A 23901-nucleotide genomic window follows, 5' to 3' on the forward strand; every position below is an offset into this window, starting at 1 on the left:
GTAGCATCACCATTACATAAGTTTTAAAAATAAATGGAGAATTTGACTTTTCCCAGATATTCTGAAAATAATTAAAGGATATGCAGAGTAAACTGTGTCACTGCTTGGAATATATTCTAGTATTTCAGAAAGACAGTTAAAATGAGAGAAAGAGAGCAAGAAACTCCCAGTGGGCCTTAATACTAAGGATTTCACACTGATCCAAAGACAAACTCACCATTAATAGTCATATTATTAAGACATCACATTTAACTCACTTATCACAAGAAGCAAAGTTAGAGCAAATGAATACAATCCTAGCTCATAAGCTTCAACTCAGTATTCGCAAGCCCTGATTCTCTTTACATAGTGCCAAACTGAATATGTGTACAGTGACTGTACACATTGACCCCCCTTTGGGGGGCTTCCTAAAGGCCATGGGGTGTGTGCAAAGGTTCCCCTTCCCACTGCTGGTCTCTAGGGCCTCTCAGGGGCCATTTGAACATGTGCGGTGGCCATTAAAAAATTTTTTTTTAATGGCCGCTGAAAACAAAATGGCCACTGCGAATGCTCAAATGGCCTCTGCAAGGCCTGGCATGGCCTAGGGCCTCACAGAGGCCATTTGAGCATGCACGGTGGCCATTTTGTTTTCAGCACCATTACAATTTTTTTTAATTTAAAAAAATGGCACCCTCCTTCAAGTGGCACCCGGGGCACATGCCCTGCCTGCCCCACAATAGATACGCCCCTGGCTGCCATCTACTGAGTCAGACCATTGGTCCATCTAGCTCAGCTTAATCTACACTGACTGGCAGCAGCTTCTTCAAGATTTCCCAGCTCTACCTGGAGATGCCAGGAATTGAATCTGGAATCTTTTGCATGCAGAACAGATGCTCTGTCACTGAGCTAGGGCCCCATCTGCAAAGGAGGTATACATGGTCTCCCATCCAGGCACTGACCACACCAAGACCTGCTTAGCTTCAATAAGGTGTCTGCATCATGTGCCCTTAGACCATGCTCTTTTGTCTGGAAGTAGATAGGCACTGGACAAAGGGACAATTGACAGGACTGACTGAAAGCTTACAGTCTAAAAATAAAACCCTTCTCACCATGATCAGTGGTTAAGTCTCTCTTATCCCCAAACAGGGAAATGAGGTTTAGTGGGAGAAGCTTCCTCAAGACAATGCACTCACTCCATGGCTAAGCAAGAACCTGATCTTCCATTCCAGCCCAACCTTATTTCCTTTGGGTCTCACCAACTGTGGTCCATTCCTTTCTAGACATGGCAGTAACCCTGCCTTGAGCAGCACCTGCTTCTTGATCTTCTGAGAAGTGCCAGAAAAGTTCAGCCTCAGTGTCTGCCTAAGGAACAGCAAGAAGCAACCCCATCCCCTGCAAGCTCCCTTGCAGCCCCTTTGTCCCCAATGCATGCCCAGTGGGTAGTCCAAACCTGGCAGAAATTTCTTGAGATGCATCTGCCCGCAGCAGCTCCCGCCTTCGGTCTGTTGTGAGAACCTGCTCAGACTGGGGAACTGGGCAGGTACCTGCTGCTGAAGCCCAACCCAAGCAGCTGAGTGGATGCAAACTCCAGATAAGTACTCTTGAAGTGATCCAGCCTGCGATTCCGAGGCCAAGCACTAGGGTATGGCGAGGGTTTTTGAAATGTAGTTTGCATGCAAGAATTGCATCTCGAGGTGCTTCTGCTGAACCTACTGCCATGTATCAGCCCATCACAAACATCTCCAGTCTATCCATAAGAAGACAGAACTGTGCAGTTTGCCAGTTTGGCAAGAATTACAAAGAAAATCCAGTTAAGAGGGTAAGCCCTGGTGAGTCACATCAACTCTGTTAGGGATACAAATGTACCTGCTTTTCGTGTTGTTTGGTGTTAATGTCTAAGACAATAACATCTCAGTCAATGGTTGCATCTCTGAGAAAGGAAAATGTAGTGGATGGTGTTTCATATGGCATGGACTATAGCTGCCATTATGGCAGCTACAATATTCACTACCAAACCACATCAAACAATTCCTGTTCGCTTGGCAGAATCCCCTACTATATTAATTGTTTGCCCTGTGTACTACACTAACAGCTTGACCATCTATCTACCACTAGGTAGATGGTCCCCCAACTGAGTCCATCCTCATGTCTTCTCAACCAAAGTTCACAAATGAACCTGGCAATCTTGGTCTCCAATCTGTTTACCCATATGCCTTCTGGAGTAAAACATTACCTGGATCCATCACTAATTTTGTTCTGGTAGTGGCTGTTGCTGGTGGCTACTCTGTGAGTCATTCTAGATTGAGGGGCTTTTGGGAACTGAGAACCGTCTGGATTCCCCCCACTCCCCATGCAGGGGCGTAACTATAATAGGGCACGGGGAGACAGTTGTCTGGGGGCCCACTGCCTTGGGGGGCCCCCCAGAGGCAAGTCACATGACTGACTCCCCAGCCGCGCACCCTCCCGGGCTTCCTTCAGTTGTATTCATCCTCCGAAATTGATGTGAGTGTTAAGACCTGGAGCTACCAGAACAGCATGTCTTTCTCTAGTACCATTAAATGACTTGCAACATCCACAATTTACAAAACCTTTTAAAAAATAATTTAGGATGATGTTCTATTGTGGCACATAGGAGATATATAGGATATATATAACTATGCTTTTTGTTACCACGATTCAGCCTCATTTAAGATTTCTTTACTTCATGAGCTGAGCTTCAGTGAGGGGGGCCTATTTCAAAATCATGTCTCTGGGCCCACACCAAGCTTGCTACGCCCCTGTCCCCATGACAACCTTTGCTGGAAAATGGTATATAAGTAATCGTGATAATTAATTGCCAATAACTACCAGGGTTTACATTTCACAATATGATGCTCTACTCTATCATCTCCTTTGTTTGAATCCTCTTGTCCTTGGGCCTGCAACTAGATGACATCACAACATATCAGTGTGTGTGTGTGTGTTTCTTGTGTATACATATTTATGATCAAGTATATGTGGGAATGTATATGGGTATGTATGTTTATACAACCATGTTATATTATAACTGTTATATTTGTGCTGTTACTGAATCTGAAATGTGCAGATTTAGCAGCCATCAGAGACAGATTATTGGGTTGGAAGGGCCATTGGTTGTGAACCTAATTCTCATGTTCTTGAATTATGTGCCTGTGCCAGCAGAGAGCACCCCATGTGAACAAGAATATATCACATAGTAAGTTATAGTACAGTAGCAGAGTCTAAGCCAAAGAAGTTTGAGGAATTAACATTTAATATTGATATAAAACATCATTGTGAAACCTGTTGTTACAAACATGAATCTCCTTTTCTGTCCCTGCATATTTTAGCCTTCTTCCAAAGAGCTTAGGGCAGCAAATATGGGGTTATTCCCATGTTTTGCTTCAGAATGACGCTGGGAGGAAAATTAAGCCAAATATAGTGATTTACTCATCACACTGCAGGATTCATGATTGAGTAGGACTGTGAACCCAGGCATAGGGAAACATGTACCTTATACCAAGTCTGACCATTAGCCCATCAAGCTCAATACTATCTACCAGGGGCATAGCTAGGGGAGAGAGAGCCTGTGTCCTCTCCTCTCCCCAATGGCCCCTCAGAGATAATGAAGAAAATAGGGAGGGGTGGAGCTGGGAGGCACTCAGAAGCTGGCGGGTCTGGGTTCTTTGAACCCATCAACTCCATTATAGGTAAAGGTAAAGTGTGCCATCGAGTCAGTGTCAACTCCTGGCGCCCACAGAGCCCTGTGGTTGTCTTTGGTAGAATACAGGGCGGGGTTTACCATTGCCTCCCCCCGCACAGTATGAGATGATGCCTTTCAGCATCTTCCTATATCGCTGATGCCTGAGATAGGTGTTTCCCATAATCTGGGAAACATACCAGCGGGGACTTGAACTGGCAACCTCTGGCTTGGTAGTCAAGACATTTCCCCACTGTGCACCCCTACTATCTACATTGATTAGCAGAGGCCCTCCAAGGTTTCAGGCAGGAATCTTTCCCAGCCCTACCTGGAGAGGCTGCCAGGGATTGAACCTGGGCCTTACTCTGCAGCTCAGCCATATCCCGATCCCCAAATTAAGTTTTTGGGACTCAAATCCAGCATGCTATCCCCATCACATTGGCTCTTCTTTGTACTGACACATTAAAAAAACAAACAAACAGGTTTTATTTTGTACAACTGAAGTTCAAGATACCTTTTCATGCCACTTTTCATGTACATTCTTACATTTTTCAGACAGTAGAGAATGGAAAGGGTGTGTTACTCACTGTGTTTTTAAAAAGGGATGTTTCAGAGATGTATCAATGTGCTTACATAATGTAGTTTTTTTAACTTGGCTGTATATCTCAAAAGTTGATTTTTAAAGAGGTAGGCAGCTCTAATTATGAAGAATCTTGGGAAGGTTGAGCTGAGGTTTAGCAGTCAACATGTTTGTTCGCTCACTCCCCACCCACCCCACCAATTTTGTTACTAACAAACATCTGTAGCTGTTTTGTTTGATGGAGGGAGGCAGTTTTCCCTTTAAGAAGTACAGCTGTGTCCTGTGGCCATGCTGGGCTGGTTTGGGATGCTTGGCTGAGCAGCTGGTGCTAATGAGCTCCCCAGCCTCTTGCTGGGGCAGACCCGAGCTCCAGACAGTGCCAAAGAGCAGCTTACATAAGGCTGTTGCCACTGCCACCCCAGGGCATCTGTCTGTGCCCAAGGTAGGATACACAGACTCAGCCACACACCCCTACAGGATGCTGCGTTTCATAATCCTCTCGCTCTGATCTTATAGTTCCGGGAGAGGGAGAAGCACAGAGCCAGGCTGGCACACAGCACAGAGGGGGGAAGAGAAATGAAGCTGTAACCTGCTGCCAAGCACAGACATTACCCAGGAATGGAGGGAGGGAGGTACATGACCCCCTTCCTGGAAGTTTAAAAACAGCCCTAAAAACATGCCTTTGTTCACCTGCCTATGCATACCCCCCCAGCATTTGCAAGATAAGAATAAGTACAGTTGTTCTAATGGGCCAAGAGAGAGCTGCTTCAAAGGAGTTGAGCTCCCATCAGCCAGATAAATCTTCACGTACTTTTCCTTCCAAAAACATTTTGGTGCCACAAATATCAATGTGCATGGACATTTGCCTCCTTTTAAGAGTTTCAAACTACTAGTGTGACCCTATGCCTGTTTGCTTGGATCTAACTTCCACTGTGTTCAGTGGGGCTTACTCCCAGGATTGCAGTCTTAGTGTATCATATGCCTCCTAGTAAACAAGTTGTGTTTTGTAAGAAATGCAGTATTTTAATAGGTCCTGCTGGAGGAGATACTTAGTATTAGGTACAACTGGGTATACAATTGGGGGCTAGATAGAAGTTTACTTACACAATAAAACAAACATGCCTGTATATGTATTAATTCAGAAATTCTGAATTAATCATCGTATTTTAACTGTTATTGTTCTCAACAGATTTCTAACATTCACTAATCAAATCAATAATTCCAAAATGACATAATGCCCAAGAAAAGCAGAAGTTCTTTCTCAGATTCAAATTTACCATATATGGTCATTATACAATAAAATGAAAAATGTTTGAAATTAAAATCCTACAAATTTCAACCTGTTTTTAGTTCCCTTTTGCAAGCATATTAATAAAAAATTCTATTACATATATTTAATTTATATATAATTATATATATTAATTTAACTTAATTTAATTTCTTGAACTTTCCTAGAAGGATAATTATGCAAAATGACGTTGCCTGGTCAATGACGGGACTCACTTACTTGTATCCTATAAACAAGACAAGCCTGTGAGTCTATCCTAGAAGCAGCCAACTTGTCTGCTGCCATTTTCCTCACTTCTGTTCAAAACTAAATTTTAAGCCTTTCCAAAATTCCTGAAAATATTAACCTCTACCTCCCTTCCTCTTCCAGAAGCTATTTCTTGAGAGAAGAGGAAGGGAATGTGGTGGAGTAAAAAAAAAATACACAGGGCCCTTTACATTTAGCTTGCCTAACTGGATCCAAAGCAAAAGACAGCTGCAAAGCTATACATAATCAAAACGATCAGGGCAAAGTTATTACAGTCCCATGGAGATTGAAGTAAGTGGGCAGAGAGGGGAAGGTGGCACATCTAGGGTCTACCTCAGCTCTAGTGAACAGAGGTTAGAACAGCAGGTACAAAGGAAAAACTACAATTCTCACCCAAACCTAGGAAGGGGAGGAAGCTTGCCACAGAAAGAAGAGGCTAAAGAGGCGTGTTGCTGACTAGCTATCCACCTTTTGCTTCATACTATAAAGTCTAAGGCCAAAGACTTGGCTATCATCCCACTCTTGCTCAGCTTTTTCCTTTGGCTGTGGGCCCCAAGGAGATCCTGTTGGCAAGAACAAAAGCTGCCTGGATGAAATCCTTTTAAAATATGCTGCAGGTGTCCTAGCCATAGATCATCCAGTTTCTTTACCCTTGAATTTGAATTGAATCAGTTTATTACAGCCATAGGCCATACAGAGAACATACAAAAATTAAAACAAGATTAAAAGCAAAATATACCAGCAGTAATATAATACATAATTATCATGACAAAACAATAGCTCCTAAAAATTAGATCTTAAACAGGATCTTAATCTGATAGCGACATAGAAGAATTTCGCCACCACCTTAGTAATCTCATTATCTTGATCCTCAAGACAAAAATTCAAATAAAAGGGGTCAGCTCTTCCTGGGAATTGCTCTAATAGAGGGAATATGAGTTCTTTCCTGGTATCAGAGTACAGGGAGCAATATAGCAGCACATGCGAAACTGTTTCAGGGAGGCCTGCACCACAAGGGCATAGGCCAAAATCTGACGATCCCTTGTTAAATCTTTTTTCCAAAAGGGCTGAAGGCAACACATTCATACGGGCCCTAGTGAAAGCTATCCTAAACTTTAAACTGATGTGACAGGAACCTTAACTAAAAAATCCTTTTTTCAGTCCCATGTGATACAAACCTCAGCTACATGCAAAATTGAAGATTGTTCAATACTTTATTTAGAGCATTGGTTCCCAACCTGGTGTGGTCCTCCAGACAGGGGCGTAACTACTATTAGGCAAGGAGAGGCAGTCATCTTGGGGCCCTACTGCCTCGAGCCCCCCCCCCCCCGAGGCACATCACATGACTCCCCACCTGCCCATGTTGCACCCCCTATGAATTATGTTGAGTCTCTTGGAGATCGGCAGGATCAGAGAGTAAAAAAAACTAGATTCAATGTGAACTGGATATTCACCGTATTCATAATGGGGATGTGAGTGTGAGTGCACTATATATTGTGAAGTGTGTTTGTGTGTGTATATCAGCGAGGGGCCCATTTTAAAATCTCGTCTCTGGGCCCCCTCCAACCTTGCTATGCCCCTGCCTCCAGATGCTGCTGAACTACAATTCCCATCATCCCCAGTTACAATTCGTGGCTGGAAATGCTGAGAGTTGTAGTTCAGCAACTCCTGGAGGATCCCAGAGTGGGAATCATGGGTTTAGAGCTTGAATTACAATAGAACTGATGTGCTGTCGGAATAATTTCTTAGAATGCCTCCCATCACAGCATTTGGAACAAGATGTTTTTTCATGTAAGAGTTATGCAATAAGTGAAGTGTTTCACAACTACTGAAATTTCATACCCGAGAGAGATTTAGAAAAAAAGGTACCCCACACATCCCAGCTATAGGCCAAAAGAGCTGGAAGAGCAAGACTACAAAACCTGGGGCTATTTAGTTTAGAAAAAAGACGACTGCGGGGAGACATGATAGAGGTCTATAAAATCATGCATGGTTTGGAGAAAGTGGAGAGAAATTCTTTTTCCTCTCACACAACACTAGAACCAGGGGTCACTCCATGAAATTGATTGCCAGGAGGTCTAGGACCAACAAAAGGAAGTACTTTTTCACACAACACATGATCCACTTGTGGAACTCTCTGCCACAGGATGTGGTGACAGCCAACAGCCTGGATGGCTTTAAAAGGGGTTTGGACGACTTCATGGAGGAGAGGTCTATCAATGGCTACCAGTCGGAGGGCTGTGGGCCATCTCCAGCCTCAAAGGTAGGATGCCTCTGAGTACCAGTTGCAGGGGAGTAACAGCAGGAGAGAGGGCATGCCCTCAATTCCTGCCTGTGGCTTCCAGCGGCATCTGGTGGGCCACTGTGCGAAACAGGATGCTGGACTAGATGGGCCTTGGGCCTGATCCAGCAGGGCTGTACTTATGTTCTTAAGAGAGTCAGGGAGAAGAAGTAGTTTCTCTGGTTCTGGGGAACATATAGGGATTCTCATTTCACAGTCATGCAGTCTGAGTAAAAAAGGAAGCAAGCAAAAGATCATTTTGTATTTTGCTGCCTAAATCCTTTGCCTTTGAAAAATCACACAAGTCACAAAATCGGTGCCCAAAGGACTGAGCAGAGACCACCACCACCACATGCCATTTCCCACAAATGTCTGAGCTCCTCAAAACCAGCCAGCTGCTTCTTTGGTTCCCACATAAAATTACTCTATAGGGTTTTTAAAATATATATATCCTAGACTTTACTGAGGTACAGAGGATGAAAGTGCTTAAATGGCCATCCTTTTTTGCTCAACTCAGCCATGGCAAGCAGGACCCAAGGTTCCAGCATGCAATTAGTGCTCATCAGAGGGATGCACATAGCAAAGAAATTGAGTAATTGCAAGTCATAGCCATGATTTGTTACCCACCCTGTGGCCATATCAAACCCCTATGAAATGTTCAGTTGCATTTTCAGCCACAGCCTCTACTTTGCCCTCAAATGAAGCCAAGCTTTCAAGCTTTTTACCAGCCATTTGACCCCAAGGATCACTGGGATCTATTGAGCACTGAGCAAACTGAACTAGCTCAACTCAACAAGCAACTGGGGTAGGGGGTGGATGGGGGGGAGGGGTAGAGAGAGAGAAACCCAGCCTCATCAGAGAGCATGTTTCCTATTGCAAAGCTTAGTATTATGTCTTCAGGGACCATCCAACATACACAAACACACAGTGGACAACAGAAGCCATGAAAGTTCCTTCAGTTAGTGGCATGACAGTTCCCTTGTATCAAGTTAATTAGCACTCTAGGAAACTAGGCATTCTCAGTGTATAACCCCAGAGAACTTAGATCCTAGGGCATGGTCTGTGGATATATGATAGAGCCATGTTTCTGAAGCTAAACAGGTCTAGTCAGTATCTGGATGTGCAACTTCTCTGTCCCAATCCCTGGGAAAGCTGGCCAGAGAGACAAGATATCCTCATTCTCAGCCCTCCCATAGCCTTAAGCCAGGGGTTCCCAACCTGTGGTTCTCCAGATGTTGATGAACTACAGCTCCCAATAAATTGTAGTTGGGAATCATGAGAGTTGTGGTTCATCAACATCTGGAGTACCACAGGTTGAGAACCCCTGCCTTAAGCAAGCATGATTGACCAGGATGCCTTAAGTTTCCCCTACAGCAAAACCAAAAAACCCCCAACACCTTCCCCTGCAAAACTCACAGATGTCCCACTCCCCATTCCCCTGAGATAAGTGGTAGCTTGATTAAAGAACAGCAGCAAACTCATTTCCCTTACAGTTTATTTACATACTTCCAATTAACATGGATGGCCTTGGTATTGTAAATGGACTGACAGTCTCTGTCTAATTACAGCACCTTACTGGGACCCTCAGCTAGAACAGCATCAGCCCCAGGAAACACGATCCAGGGAGAAGCCAGAGTGACAGAGAAACAAAAAGTGACCCAAGTTTAAGTTAAGGTTAGCTAGCTGGTCAGTGAGAGGAAGGGATTCAATGTTGTAGCTGGTTCTGGGGTGCCCCAAGGAGAAGTATCAGCATTAGTGGGGAAACAAGTGGGATCTTCAAATACTGCTTCTTCCAACCCCACCACAAGCCTGTCAATCACACAATTTCAAACAGATAAGGGAGGCCACTGGAAGGGGAGGAGTTCCAGCAGGAGAAGGGTGAGGAGGAAGGGCAGGCATGGAATGGTAGAGAGGGGAAATCCATGGGAGCCAGTCCACTGGGCTTTATTTTGCACTGGGTGGCTTGTAGGGCTCCAGCAGCAGACTCGAGAAGGTGTTGACTTTGTCAGCCCCTCGCACTTCATGGGGCAGAAGTGGCAGCTTTACAATGTGGAAGTCTTCATAGAGGTCTTCCATCTGGGGGAGCAAGAGATCAGGACAACAGTCAGAGGAACACCCAACAATCACAGACTTCCTGCAACAAACCACACATCAACAGAAGACTCACAAAAGAAGTGCAACCCTCACTCTGCCTCTCATTGGCTGGAAAGTGCACCATGTTCACCCCTGCCTTGTACCAGCAGCAGCTTTATCAAAGTCCTGACCTAATGGCAGATTTTGCACAATGAAGATAAACCCATTTCGAAAGTAAACCCATTTCTAAATAAACCCATAAACCCATTTCTAAACTGCCCTGAGCCATTTTTGGAAGGGCGGTATAGAAATCAAATTATTATTTATTATTATTATTATTGTTTAGACAGTCAGACAGGTGTTATTGACTGGTTTGTTTTATCCAGACATCGAGTCCTTCCCAAGGACCTGGGATGGCTGAATTTTATTGTCAATGTTGTTGCTGTTGTTATAGATATCGTCGCAGAATATAGGCTGTTCCCAGTAAAGTTGCTTTTTGTAATTGGCTGATGGTGATTTCTGTGGCCCCTATGGTGTTGAGGTGCTCTTCAAGGTCTTTTGGGACTGCACCCAGGGCGCCAATTACCACTGGGATTATTTTGGTCTTTTTCTGCCACAGCTTTTCAATTTCAATTTGTAGATCTTTGTATTTTGTGATTTTTTTCTATTTCTTTTTCTTCTATTCTGCTATCCCCTGGTATTGCTATGTCGATTATTTTGACTTATTTTTCTTTCTTCTCGACTACAGTTATATCTGGTGTATTGTGTGGCAGATGTTTTCTGTTTGTAGTTGGAAGTCCCATAATATTTTTACATCTCATTTTCGACAACTTTTTCAATTTTATGGTCTCACCAATTTTTGGCTACAGGTAGCTTGTATTTTTTGCAGATGGTCCAGTGTATCATCCCTGCTACCTTGTCATGTCTTTGTTTGTAGTCAGTCTGTGCAAGCTTTTTACAACAGCTGATTAAGTGGTCCACTGTTTCATCTGCTTCTTTACAAAGGCGACACTTGCTGTTTGTTGTGGATTTTTCTACTTTTGCTCTTATTGCATTTGTTCTTAGTGTCTGTTCTTGTGCAGCCAGTATTAAACCCTCTGTTTCTTTCTTTAAGTTGCCATTCTTACGCCATTGCCAGGTCTTGGTGATGTCTGATTTTCCACTTATATTGTACAAATACTGAACATGCAGTGGCTTATTTCTCCATTTTTCTGCTCGGTTCTTGACTTGTTCTTTCTTGTAGGCCTGCTTTGTTTCATTGGTGTTGAATAGTTTCTTGTTATTGACCATTTGAAGTGCATCTTCTTCACTGTCTTTTATATATTCTTCAAGGCCTCTTTTCTCCTCCTCTACTGTTTGATGGACTTGCAGCATTCCTCTTCCACCTGAGCTGCGAGGGAGGTATAGCCTATCTACATCACTGCGGGGGTGCAGAGCATGATTGATGGTCATGATTTTCCTGGTCTTACGATCTAGCGTCTCTAGCTCTGCCTGGGTCCAGTCTATTATTCCTGCAGTGTATCTGATAACAGGTATAGCCCAGGTGTTTATGGTGTGTATGGTGTTCCCGCCATTGAGTTTGGACTTCTGGTGTTATTATTAGATCTTGCATTTGTTGGTTACATTTTTTGACCTCTTTCATCCAGCCTGCTTTTTTATTATAATCTACTGGATTGTCTCATAGTTTCCCCCAGAATTGCACTGTTTCTTCTTTATTTAGTTTCAATGTTTCTTGCAGTTTCTCCTTCTATGCTTTGGTAGAAACATCTCTGATTCGACTGGAATTGGAGATTCTGCCTATGTTGTGTAATTCTAGCTTCGTATCTGCTAATCTTCTTTGACACTGCTGTTATTTGCTGCTTTATTATTTTCAGGACTTCTCTAATTTTCCTTGAATCTAGATGGTATTTTTGGATCAGATACTGTTTGGTGTTTTCATTCTTCAGCTTCTTGTCTTTCATATCTTTCAATTTACTAGCATCCGATCTAAGCCTGGCGATTTTATTTTCTAATCTAATCTTCCATTTAGGTGATGTACTACTTTCGGTTTTTTACAGGTCCACTGATCTTATATCCAAGCTCTTGTGTTGTTATTGTTGCTGCACTGTACATTAGTTGGTTTGTTTCTTGCAAATTCTTGGTTGTTATTTCTGCAAGTGCAGCATTGACATCTTTTAATGCCTGAGCAAGTTGTTTTTTGGCAACTGTTTTTAGAGCTGGAAGTCGAAACCTGGTGGTTGTTTGGTTCATGTGCTCAGTTATTTTTTGCTTTAGTTCTTGTTGCTTTTCTGTTAAACGGCATTTGGGTTTTTGAGGTGAAGCCGAAGGGGAGGTTGCCTGGTTTTGATTTTGAAACAGTTCAGCAACAGTGGTATCCTCTATTTCCAACACCTCCTCCACCTGCGCCTGAGCAACTGCTTCAGTTGGTGGTAATTCTTCTTCCATATCTTGAGCCTGTGTTGCTCTTTGCAGTTCTTCCAGCTCAACTTCTGTGAATACTTTATTTCTTATTATGAATCTTCTCTGGTCTGCTAGCCGTTGTTCTGTTATTTCTGTATCTGGATGCTTCTCTTTCCAGATTTGGTACATTCTTTTTAAATAACCTCTTCTGGTTGGACTAGATTTGTAATAGCAGATCATTATTTCCTTGTTGGCATTTTTTGTATATATTTTTTCCGGTTAAGCGATGTTTCTTCCAGTAACTTTGCAGTCTCCAGCTCTGGCTGCTCAACTGAAGATCCTGAGTCCTGTAGCCCACTTGCCACCAGATGTCCAGGGACTCCAGCACCTGGCACAGTCCTTGTTGACCCAGGCGACAACCGATCCGATACAGATTTTTTAAAGTTACATCTCACCATATTGTTGTTATTATTGTTGTTGTTATTAATTACAAAAAACAACTTTACTGGGAACAGCCTATATTCTGGGACGGTATCTATAATAGCAACAAGATTGATAATAAAATTCAGCCATCCCAGGTCCTTGGGAAGGACCTGATGTCTGGATAAAACAAACCAGTCAATAACACCTGTCTGACTGTATAAACAACAACAACAACGAGCTTTACACTGCCATGCCACCATGTTCCCCCAAAACCTAGGAGGTATACTGTGTATTGTACAAGATGAACTTATTGTTGTCAGTACATTTCTGCTCTTGCCAACCAAAGATTTTTATATTGGAAATCATGATGTTTACTAGCTTAACTCTCTAGTATAGACATTCCCACAGACTGAACACATACCAGGAACTACCCTTACCAACTCACTCACAGAACCCTGGCTGGGAAGAAGAATGAGTGCGAGTATTCCCAGGCTCAACCTGGACCCAGAGAAGCAGGAGGTGCAAGAAATTAGAGACAGTTTGAAAGAGAAGAGCCAGAGCATGCCCATGGAGAGGGGAATCCTGTTCTTGTTCATGCATTCTGATATCTTTCCTGCCCTACTCCCTGCTGTCCTGGTACCTTCATTCCAAAGAAATACAAGAGACAGAAGAGGTCATATGCTACGGATACAAGAACATGCGGGAAGAGGAGAAACCTGTTTCCTGTCCTCTTCAGCAATTCACCTGCCAGGCCCACATTTTTAGGCTTCAGTTGCTATGGGGCACCTGGATATGCATCCCTGTAGAAAGGCTAACAGTTGGCCATGAGCCAATAACTAAGAGGAGTGTTGTGGGATAGAGACTCGAGACTAGGGATGTGCACGGAACCAGTTTGGAGGACCTCCAAACCAGTTCTGCTGGTTTGAAGGTGGCAAGGGTCTCCTTTTAAGAGCAGAGGGGAGGGTGCACTTACCTCTCCCAGCATTGGTTTTTTTAACAGCTCATTGGGGCATCAGCATACCTCCCTGCTGCCCTGTCACCCTCGTCTTCCAGATATGACCAGAAGTTGCTGACACACCTGTGTGCGCCCATGCCAGCGCATGCAGGTGCATCAGCAACTTCCGGTCATATGAAGACAAGGGCAACTGGGGCGGCAGGGAGGTACGCTGCTGCCCCAGTGGGCTGTTAAAAAGACTGACGCCGGCAGGGGAAAGTGGCGGGAGGGGTAAGTGCACCCTCCCCCCACTGCCTTGGAACCGCCCTGCCGTGGTTCTGTGCACATCCCTACCCAAGACTGAAGACAAGTGTGGAAAAGTAAAGTTTCAGCAAATTAAGAGTTCAAAAACCTCTATGTCAGACCAGAGAGTGGAATTAATAAACTACATAAGAGATGCCCAACATCTGCCACCTCTTTGCAAAACAAACACTGGGAAAACAGAACAGCATTTGCCTCTAACCGTACCTGGTCAAGATATTTGGACTGGATTTTGTGCCGGGCCTCACACATCTTGCAGGGCTTCTCCGGGTCAGGAAAAACCAACTGATTGACTATGATATTGTGGGTGTCGATCTTGCACTTGGCCAGCTCCTGGATGAGCCTCTCTGTTTCATACAGGGACAGGAACTCGGCAATACAGACACAGATGAAGGTGGTTTGCTCCTGCCGTGCAAAGGGCGCCATTAAGCTCAGGAATGCAAGCTAGACCACAGGGCTGATTACCCATCCCTATTCCACTCACTCAGGTTCTGTCTCCCCCACTCCATCCCTACCCAATCTCCCCCACCATGTACAGGTATACAAGGAGCAGGACCAGAAGGCAGATTTACAAGGGGCACAGCAAAAGCTCTTCTCCCTTGGCAAAGCACTGCAGACACCTGAGCTAGTGCCCTACAGCTGCCCCCTGTACCTACAGAGGAGAAAGTTCTGCTATGGAGCACATAATGGGGCAGCTAAGCATCTGCTAGCATCTGAGCAGCCATTGTAACCCCACCTGGCTCTTGCTGGACTTTCATGTTAAGCATTGAAGGTGCAGAGATCATGCCTTCTAGTCTGAATATAGAAATACAGAGAGTCAGGCAGGACTGTCACGACTGCTCAAAATCTAGTAGCTACCCAAGTGGCTTGGCTGTATGTTCCACAGCTGTCTTTGTCAATCCTTTCGGAGCGTCTGAGGGGGTTGGGAGGCACTGCTTTGCAGAGGTTCTGCTCCTACTTCTTGGGCAGATTCCAGATGGTGCCCCTTGGAGATTGCTACTCTTCAAAATCTGAACTTTTGTATGGTGTCCCACAAGGCTCCCTATTGTCTCCAATGCTCTTTAACATCTACATGAAACCACTGGGAGAGATCATCAGGAGATCTGGTGCATAACCTCCTTAAATGCCTGCCTGGGTTGGGTTGGATGAGAGATAACTGTTAGTTCTGTTCTCTGGTCAAAATCCAGATAAATTGGAGGTACTTATTGTGTAGGGTCAGACCTCAGGAGATTATTTTGATCTGCTAGTTCTGGATGAGGTTGCACTTCCCCAGAGGGAACAGGTATGAAGTCTGGGGGTCCCTCTTGATCCAAACCTCTCCCTGGTGTCCCAGGTTGAGGCAATGACCAGAGGTGCTTTCTATCAGCATTGGCTGATACGCCAGCTGCGTCTGTTTGAGATAAATAACCTCAGAACAGCAGTACATATGCTGGTAACCTCCAGACTTGACTACTGCAATGCACTCTATGTGGGGCTGCATTTGTATGCCCAGAAACTACAATTGGTACAGAATGCGGCAGACAGGTTGGTCTCTGGGTAATCTTGGAGAGACCATATTATTCCTATACTAAAAGAGCTACAATGGCTACTGATAGGTTTATGGGCAAAATACAAGGTGATGGTTATAAGCTATTGAGCCCTAAACAGCTTAGGGCAGGGGTGGGTAACCTTGGCACTCCAGCTGTTTTTGAACTACAACTCCCACCATCCCCAGCCACAATAATTGTGGCTGGGGATGATGGGAGTTGTAGTTCAACAACAGCTGGAGTGCCAAGGTTACCCACCCCTGGCTTAGGGTATTTAGTCTTCAGTTGCCACCAGTTTGTCTGGTGGCTACTCAGGATGGGCCTTCTCTGTTGCTGCTCTGAGACTTTGGAACATGCTCCCTGCTGAAATACAAGCCTCCCCATCTCTGATAACTTTTAAGGAGGCAGTTAAGCCACATTTGTTCACCCAGGCTTTTAATTAGACTTACAATTTTTAATATTGTGATAAATTTTAAGTTATTTTAATGTTTTAACATTTTAATTTTGTTTCAATTTGTACTGTTTTGTTGTGAACCACCCAGAGACATAGGTTTTGGGAGGTATATAAATATTTTAAATAAATAGATCTGCAGAATGTATGACAGGGACCTCAGGTAACAGCTGTTTTCTGTGTATGTGTTCCTGTCTCTCCAGATTGACAGAGAAACGAGACAGCAGCCAGAGACTTGAGTACCCTGCTTTCTTTCTTAGCTTGGAAACACCGCAATGTGCCTGGGCAGCTGTTAGCCTCCACATTTCTTCAACTTGTTCCTCAGGGAAAGGGTCAAAGAGGAAGAAAGGGTGCTGTGCATGAGGTTGCCTTTTATTTGCAGTCTTAGATTTAAGGCTGCAAGATGGACCCTAGGATGCATTCTTCAGAATGCAGAGGTCTTTAGCCCAAGGCTGCATTTGGGAGACAGGGCTCAGGGTTGCTTCTTTTCCTATCCCAGGAAGAGAAACAGCTTGACATGAAGCCTGGTAGCTTTAAAGAGACAACAGCTCTTTAAGACTAGAATGGAGACTGGAGAGTAATCTAGTCACCTGGTATATTTAAACACAAGCAATCAGGTACGTGACTATTTGCAAGCCTGAATGAGTTGGCTCAGAGTTGGCGCCTCTTCCAATTCCATTTGGCCACAGTGCTGTCTAGGAGACACACACTTGCACAGTTAGTGCTTAAGGTAGTGACAGGATGCAGGACTCCAAGCCCTTGCAATACAAAAGAGATAGCAAGGCAGACATACCCACCTTTCTGCCCTATATAGGACTCCCTCAGGCCCTGGAATAGAAGCTGAATGTACTGAATGCCATACAATCTCAGAAACTTTCTTCCATGAGTTTGTCCCCATTTTTAAAAGAAAAAACTAATGGGATAGTTCACAGATCTGTCAGTTACAGCCATACCTGCACTTGCAAGATCTTTTGCTAAGGAAATGGAACATTTCCTTCACCCTTCACTGGTATTATGCCAACCTGCATCCCTGATCCCAGAACTAAAATGAAAGACCTAACACACTTCTCTGCATCAGATAACTTCTTGGTCGCCAACTTTGGTATTGCAATTCCTTGCCTGCCCAGTACCAACAGAAAGGGTTTACTAGGGCAGTAGCTGGAAGACAAACCTCCTCTGTTAGGTCTCAGAGGAAGAGGCTGCTGATCCTAGAGATTTCTAGGAGATAGTTGTTTCAAACCCCACATCTCTGTTCCAATCCCTGGGAAAGCGGGTCAGACAAGATAATCTCTCAGTTAACCCCACTGTGGGGTTTGCAGCATCATAAAACTACCTTTGAGATAAGCTTGGCTCTATAGGAGACCCACTAAATTGTCTGCAGATTTCAGAAGGATAGCCAAGAGGCATCCAGTTTCATAATTCCTGCTGCGTTTTCATGCCAATGCCAGCTCTGATGGACGTGCTAGAACACACCAGTCAGGAAGGAATGCAGAAGAACCAGAGCAGCAATGATACAGAACAGTTTCCAGTAGCTGAGATTTGACTGTTGAACAAACAGGTGTGTGTGTGCGTGTGTGTGTGTGTGTGTGTGTGTGTGTACACAGGTCTGTCTGTCTAGATCTACATGTTTTTGTATGGATGACTGTATGTGTGTTCATTTATAAAAAAACCTGGGGTATAGGTCCCCTCAAATGCGTGGTGCACACAGGAAGCATACTACTCTACATGGGTTGAACAGAATATGGGAATAACTGTATGTGCATACACTGTGTACATGCCTTGAACAAATGGTGGTGCTAACACCCGAAAATTACAGCCTACACAATCAAAATCCAGAATGTACAGCTAGAGAAAACAAAACAACAACAACCACCAAACATGTCACGTGGGGCAGACTGACTGAAATGTCCCTATTAGTTGGTATGGTCCTCGAGGCCAAAGTCATTGAAGCAGGTGCCATGCTTAAGGAATACTGAACTAAAAAGCTGGAGGCCAAAGGAGAACTCTGAGCAATGCCACCAATTCAAAAAATGACCCCTGTAGTTTCCAATCTGTATAAATGGATGTTAGCCAAGAATGGAAAAGCCTTACTTAGACTCTTATAAATGCAGACTCATTACAGCTGTGGAACAGAGCATATGGAAAAGTCCTCCTCACAGAAAGACTTAACCTAGCCACTCAAACAGAATTGTCAGACAATCCCTTTCAGGACTATTTTCCCTGGAATGTAGCAGGTTTTGTTTTAATTGGAGGATTCTCTCTACTTTCAAAGAGAGTGATGCTATAGCCGACAGGTCGAGGTGAAGCAACCAGGTAGAGGGGTGTGCGTGTGTGTCTGCAACTGCTGCACATATCCATCCACTGTCACACTTGCCCCCCCTCCATTACCTTCCACTAAATATTGTCAGTACAGTTTAAGCTCCACGGAGTAGCAACCACCTTTTCTGTTCATGGTACTCAGAACAGAGCTGCATACATTAGTAGAAAATAGCAGGTCTGAGATACCACACACTTTAGGGCAGGGCTGCACAACTTTGGCCCTCCAGCTGTTTCTAGATTACAACTCCCACCATCCCCAATGGCCAATAGTCAGGGATTATGGGGGACTGCAGTCCCACATCTGCAGGAGGGCTGAAGTTGTGTAGCCCTGCTTTAGGGATTTTTTTTTTTTTTTTTTTGCGGGGGGTGGGGTGGGGGATAATCTGCCATTTACTTCAGCATTCCAGCTGGCACAAGCTGCAATACTAGCTACCAAAACTCTGCCTCACTGAGCACAAAAAGTCCTCTTTACTCAGGGTCAGCTGTCCTGGCATAAAATACAGCATTAGGTTCCTTCTTTACACTTCATCCAGTGCTCTAGGATCGCATCCCACATCCAATCTTTGCAGAATACTTGCCGGATCCTTGAATTGCTCGCTGACTGAACGGATGACAGGCAGGGTCTCCTCCAGCTTGGAGGCCAGCTGGTCAGCATTCATGTCTCCCAGGCCAAGCATGTTGCACATCTAGTAAGGAACACAGACAGGGAGCGGCAATGAAGGGCTTTTACCAGTAGAGGGCACATCAGCACTGTATGCCCTGCACAGGACTGCAGGAAATGGAAAGGGGTGGGGAGGGAGAGATCTAAACCCACTGATTAATTCAACCCAAACTAACAAAGCCACAGCCCACCACACTGTGGCCAATAAGTGCTGAGTGGCAACAGTAGCCATCTAACACTACACCCTACAAGCAACCTAACAAGTTAGAACTGATCATTTCACACTGTTCCCAAGTGTTGCAAGAATACTCCTAGGGGCCAGGCAGAAGCCATGATGAAATGCCACACGGTGGAACTTATGACAGATGTAGGGTGTGGTCTTTTAGACAGGTGATCCTTGTGCTGCTGCTCTTCTCCCCTTTTACCTGCGATATGAAGGGACTGATCTGGTTCTTTATCTGCATCAGGCGGCCCAGTCCCCGCTCCACGATGGTGGGGAAATTGAGCAGCCGTAGCGTGTGCCCTGTGGGTGCTGTGTCAAACACCACCACGGAGAAATTCATTCCCTTCACCAACCTGTGCAGGCCAGAGAAAGAACCATCAGCAGCCTTTGGAGCAGGAACACTGTATCTCACTAGAGATGCCCCTTTTTATTTATGTTCTGCTCATCTTGGCCCCTTTTTGGCCTACCCACGGGTCTTATTTCAGGTAGCACAGCCTCCTACTGAAGTATACTTGCAATTCTGGTTAAGAGTAAGTCAGGCTCTCTTCCTCTCACAAACAGAATGTTATGTGAACTTTCAATATGGAAATAGCCTTAGAAATTCCTTGATATAGCCACAGGATCCAAGAAACTGGTCTCTGTGTGGCTACAGCAGCACTGCAAACCCAGGGAATTTAGGCTCTTACATGGATTCCTGAGCTCCTGCACAATCCTGACAGCCTGTACCTTCACAATTTCTGAATCACAAATTCAGTAAAAAGTAGTAGTGCACTTAGCAAAGGCTCCAATGTCACCTCATGCCCTTCTTCCCTCAGCATATTTATACACACACACCCACTATGTTCAATAAGTGCACTTTCTCTGTTCTGTTCTTCTACTGAATAACAGTTTTGAGTATTGGTTGTTTTGTTTTATTCTGGTTTATGACTGTAACAATGAATTAAACTTCTCTGCTCTGTGAGAGAAAATATGTGCATATAGAATCCAAGTTGTATACAACAGAACAAAATAAGTTGAACAAAATGTGTGCAAATTGGCCCAATCACAAAATATGGGAATCCTAGACCCTTCAACCTGATTGTATACAAATCACACACACCTGTGCTATACTGGACTATCCCTACAGACACTTTTTTGACCTCTGCCAACTCCAACCTCATAACAGCTTTGAAGGCAAGATTCCTTGATGTTTGACCTTGTGCATCTCAATATAAGCCTAGGAGAGGCATGAGGAAGGCAGTGTGCCCAATAACCAGACCACAGTTCGCACCTCATCACTTCTGCATAGCTCATGGCCTCATCAATACCAGGGAAGGCACTCATTGCCTCCTGCATCATCTTCTTGCCCATGCTCAGCATGTTATCTTCCTCAAAGAATTCATCTGGAAGTTCTGCCACACCCAAGCTTGGATCAATCTCCTGCAAAGAAAAAAGAAAAAAGAAGCAAACACAGAACAGGTCAGCATCACATTCACAGAGTAGGGTTAAGGCTATTCAACAATGCTTTAGAAAAGAGGGCTAGAACTTCTGGTTAGCAAGATTAACTTCTAATGCTACTTTAGATGTATATGTATAGTCATTTCCCAACTCTCACATTCATTATATTTTTTTTACTGGTACTGCTCCTCTAACTTTCAACACTGACATACATCCCCACCCCCAAATATTTATATACCACTTTTCAACAAAAGTTCCCAAAGCAGTTTACAGAGAAAAGGAGAAAAGGAGAAAAGGAGAAAAGGAGAAAAGGAGAAAAGGAGAAAAGGAGAAAAGGAGAAAAGGAGAAAAGGAGAAAAGGAGAAAAGGAGAAAAGGAGAAAAGGAGAAGTTCTCTGTCCCCAGAGGGCTCACAATCTAAAAAAACATAACTTAGACATCAGCAACAGCCACTGGAGGGATGCTGTGCTGGGGATGGATAGGGTCAGATGCTCTCCCCCTGCTAAATAAAGAGAATCTCCATTTTTAAAAGGTGCCTCTTTGCTCAGTTGGCAGGGGTTAGCACTTCCCTCTCACTTAACTTGTTTAAGCAGTGCCTGCAGACTCATCTATTCACTTCAGCTTTTCCTATCAATTCTCTACCATTTTAGGTCTTACCTCCTTCTCCTTTCTTCTTGTGGCACTAGATCTTAAGCCTGTGGACAGGACAGATCTTATATGGCCCCATTTACACGTTATGTTCAATACTCGCATAAGTGTACAAAGGTACACATATATGTACAGGTACAATGATTCACATGTCATGTTGAATGTAGGTACAGCAGTACACTTCTTATCTGTATCATGCATTTGAGGACCAGTACCCATTCTCTTTAAAAATGAATCCAGGTACAGTCATTTGCACAAAAACATGTATGAGTGTACAGATATCTGTACATTCGTACAACATAGTCTCTGAATGGGACTTCTTTGCATTTCAAAAGCAGCATGTAGATATTTGATTAGCTTTATAAGCTATCATCTGCAGTCCAAGACACAGAAATGTAAAAAGGAAAGTTTTTCCTGGGAAGACAATGAAGAGGTCAGAATTTATTTACTTGTTTAATTTCTGTGCAAATGGCTGCTACTAAAGAACAAAGTTGGGGTGGGAGGGAAGAGAAGAGTTGTCACATCTGTCTTAGACTTTCCCCTGTACATAATACGAAAGTGAGCACACTACACAAGACAATCATTTTGACTATCCGAGCTTTTTTGACAATTAGTGCAACACTCACCATTGCAAAAAGGTTGTCATAGCCCATTACTTTGGTAGGAACCTTGGAAAACTTCTGATCGAAGGCATCCGAAATGTTATGAGCAGGGTCGGTGGAGATGATAAGGACGCTCTCCCGCACTTTGGAGAGCTGCACAGCTAGGCTGCAGCTGGATCCAGAGAGTGAAGCAATGAGCAGTTAATATCATGTAGAGGAAGAGGGGTGTAGCACAAGTTCTCCAGCCTTAACTAGGCAATCTAGATTTGTTCATTCTGAAAGATTATAACTCAGAGAATACTGAACGGGTCTACAGATTATAGAGAACCCAGACATTTCAAAGTATAATGCTAGAGTTCAGAAGCCAGCTGACCAGTTTGTGTAGCTGGCTTGTGTAGCTGGCTTGTGATTGGACAGAAGGACAAAAGCTGACTCTAAGCTATGTTAGCATGGGCCATTTGAACAAGCTTTGAAAAATTATGCCTGGAAGACAGCATGGGACCACCGTGCAAAACTGCCAGTGACAGATGCATGCTAACCCCTGCCCTTTGTAACATGCAAGCAGCAAACTGTGGTGGCATGCCCTACCTGGCAGCAAGGGAGAAAAAGGTGGGCCACCAAGAGAGGAAAAAAGCAGAGCAGCAGCCACGACTGGTAAGAGTAACACCTGCAGTGGGTGTGGGGGCAGGGCAAAGTGCCCATATTCAACACCCCGTGGCGCAAGTGTCATCACCTCATGTGACCTCATGGCAGCATTGCCCCTGGGCTGCTGCTATACTTTGCTCCAGTTGAAACTTCCAGAGCAAGTTAAAAATCACTTTGAGGCTATGAAAATATTACCAGCACGTATTCAAAAGAAAAACTAATCCCCAACTTTTAACTCAGCACCATTCCTGAACAACTCAAGCCTCATTACACTTAAACACACCAGCATGGGCATGCCCAGAATCTGCTCCTCTACGAGACACTCTCTCGCTCACGCCCCCCTGCACTGAGATACCGTCTCCGGCTACCATCTTCTTTTGTTTCCTGGTAGGGCTTCTTCATCTTTTGACAGATCTATGAACTGCTAAGTACAACTGGTGGAGCTCTTCCCAGTATAGAGCTGCCCCTCTTGAATTTCTCCTTGTCCCTCCGCTGTTAAAAGCGCAGGAACCTGACCAGGAAAGGAAGAAGGAAAGACACCAGGCACTGCAGCCATCCTCCCACAATAATTCTCCGTCTTCTCTAACTCACCTGCAGGTGGTTTTCCCGACACCACCCTTCCCTCCAACGAAGATCCATTTGAGGCTCCGCTGCTCGATGATGTTGCTCAGGGTCGGCTCCAACGGCTCCACGTCAGGCGCGTCCTCGAACTCGTCCGCCTCAGTTGTCAACCCGGACACCGCGGCTGCCATCTTGGAACGAAGTCACGTGACAAGATACTAGACTACACCATTTTAAAGGGAGACTCAAGTTCTCTCTCGCCGGTATTCGCGCATCAGTAGGGAGCAAGGGCGCATGCGCACTTTTTCCTGCCTGGCCTCCGCTTCCTTTCTGTCACCTGTCTTCATACAGCAAGTTCAGTTATCAAGTCACAAAGCAAGGAGGCTCAATCACACAATAAAAGGCACCCCTTTCTGACAGGCTCCTATGGTATTACCGAAAGTCTTCTTGTTTCAGCGGATTGGCCGACAGCTTTCTATCCTGATTGGCTGTTAGTGTTACGGAAGACGAAATCAAAAGCTCCCTCTGATTGGTAAGAAATTGCACTCTTTAATAAAGGGTTACGCGCGGCGTGACCCATGGCTTATTTTGATAGGTTCTTCTGAGG

General features: G+C 44.4%; 1 protein-coding gene across 1 annotated transcript; it reads right to left on the reverse strand.

Annotated features, from left to right (window-relative positions):
• Positions 1 to 9549: 9549 nt before the first annotated feature.
• On the reverse strand, positions 9550 to 23793 carry GET3 (guided entry of tail-anchored proteins factor 3, ATPase). The gene is made up of 7 exons (XM_053297588.1): positions 23325 to 23793; positions 22113 to 22260; positions 20673 to 20821; positions 19605 to 19755; positions 19097 to 19204; positions 14430 to 14627; positions 9550 to 10147 (listed from the first exon to the last, which is right to left on the reverse strand). The coding sequence occupies exons 1-7, from the start codon at positions 23483 to 23485 to the stop codon at positions 10016 to 10018; spliced, it is 1047 nt and encodes a 348-aa protein (XP_053153563.1). The 5' UTR covers positions 23486 to 23793; the 3' UTR covers positions 9550 to 10015.
• Positions 23794 to 23901: the final 108 nt, after the last annotated feature.

The sequence above is a fragment of the Hemicordylus capensis genome, chromosome 2 (assembly GCF_027244095.1).
Source record: "Hemicordylus capensis ecotype Gifberg chromosome 2, rHemCap1.1.pri, whole genome shotgun sequence".
In the NCBI taxonomy this organism is placed as follows: domain Eukaryota; kingdom Metazoa; phylum Chordata; class Lepidosauria; order Squamata; family Cordylidae; genus Hemicordylus; species Hemicordylus capensis.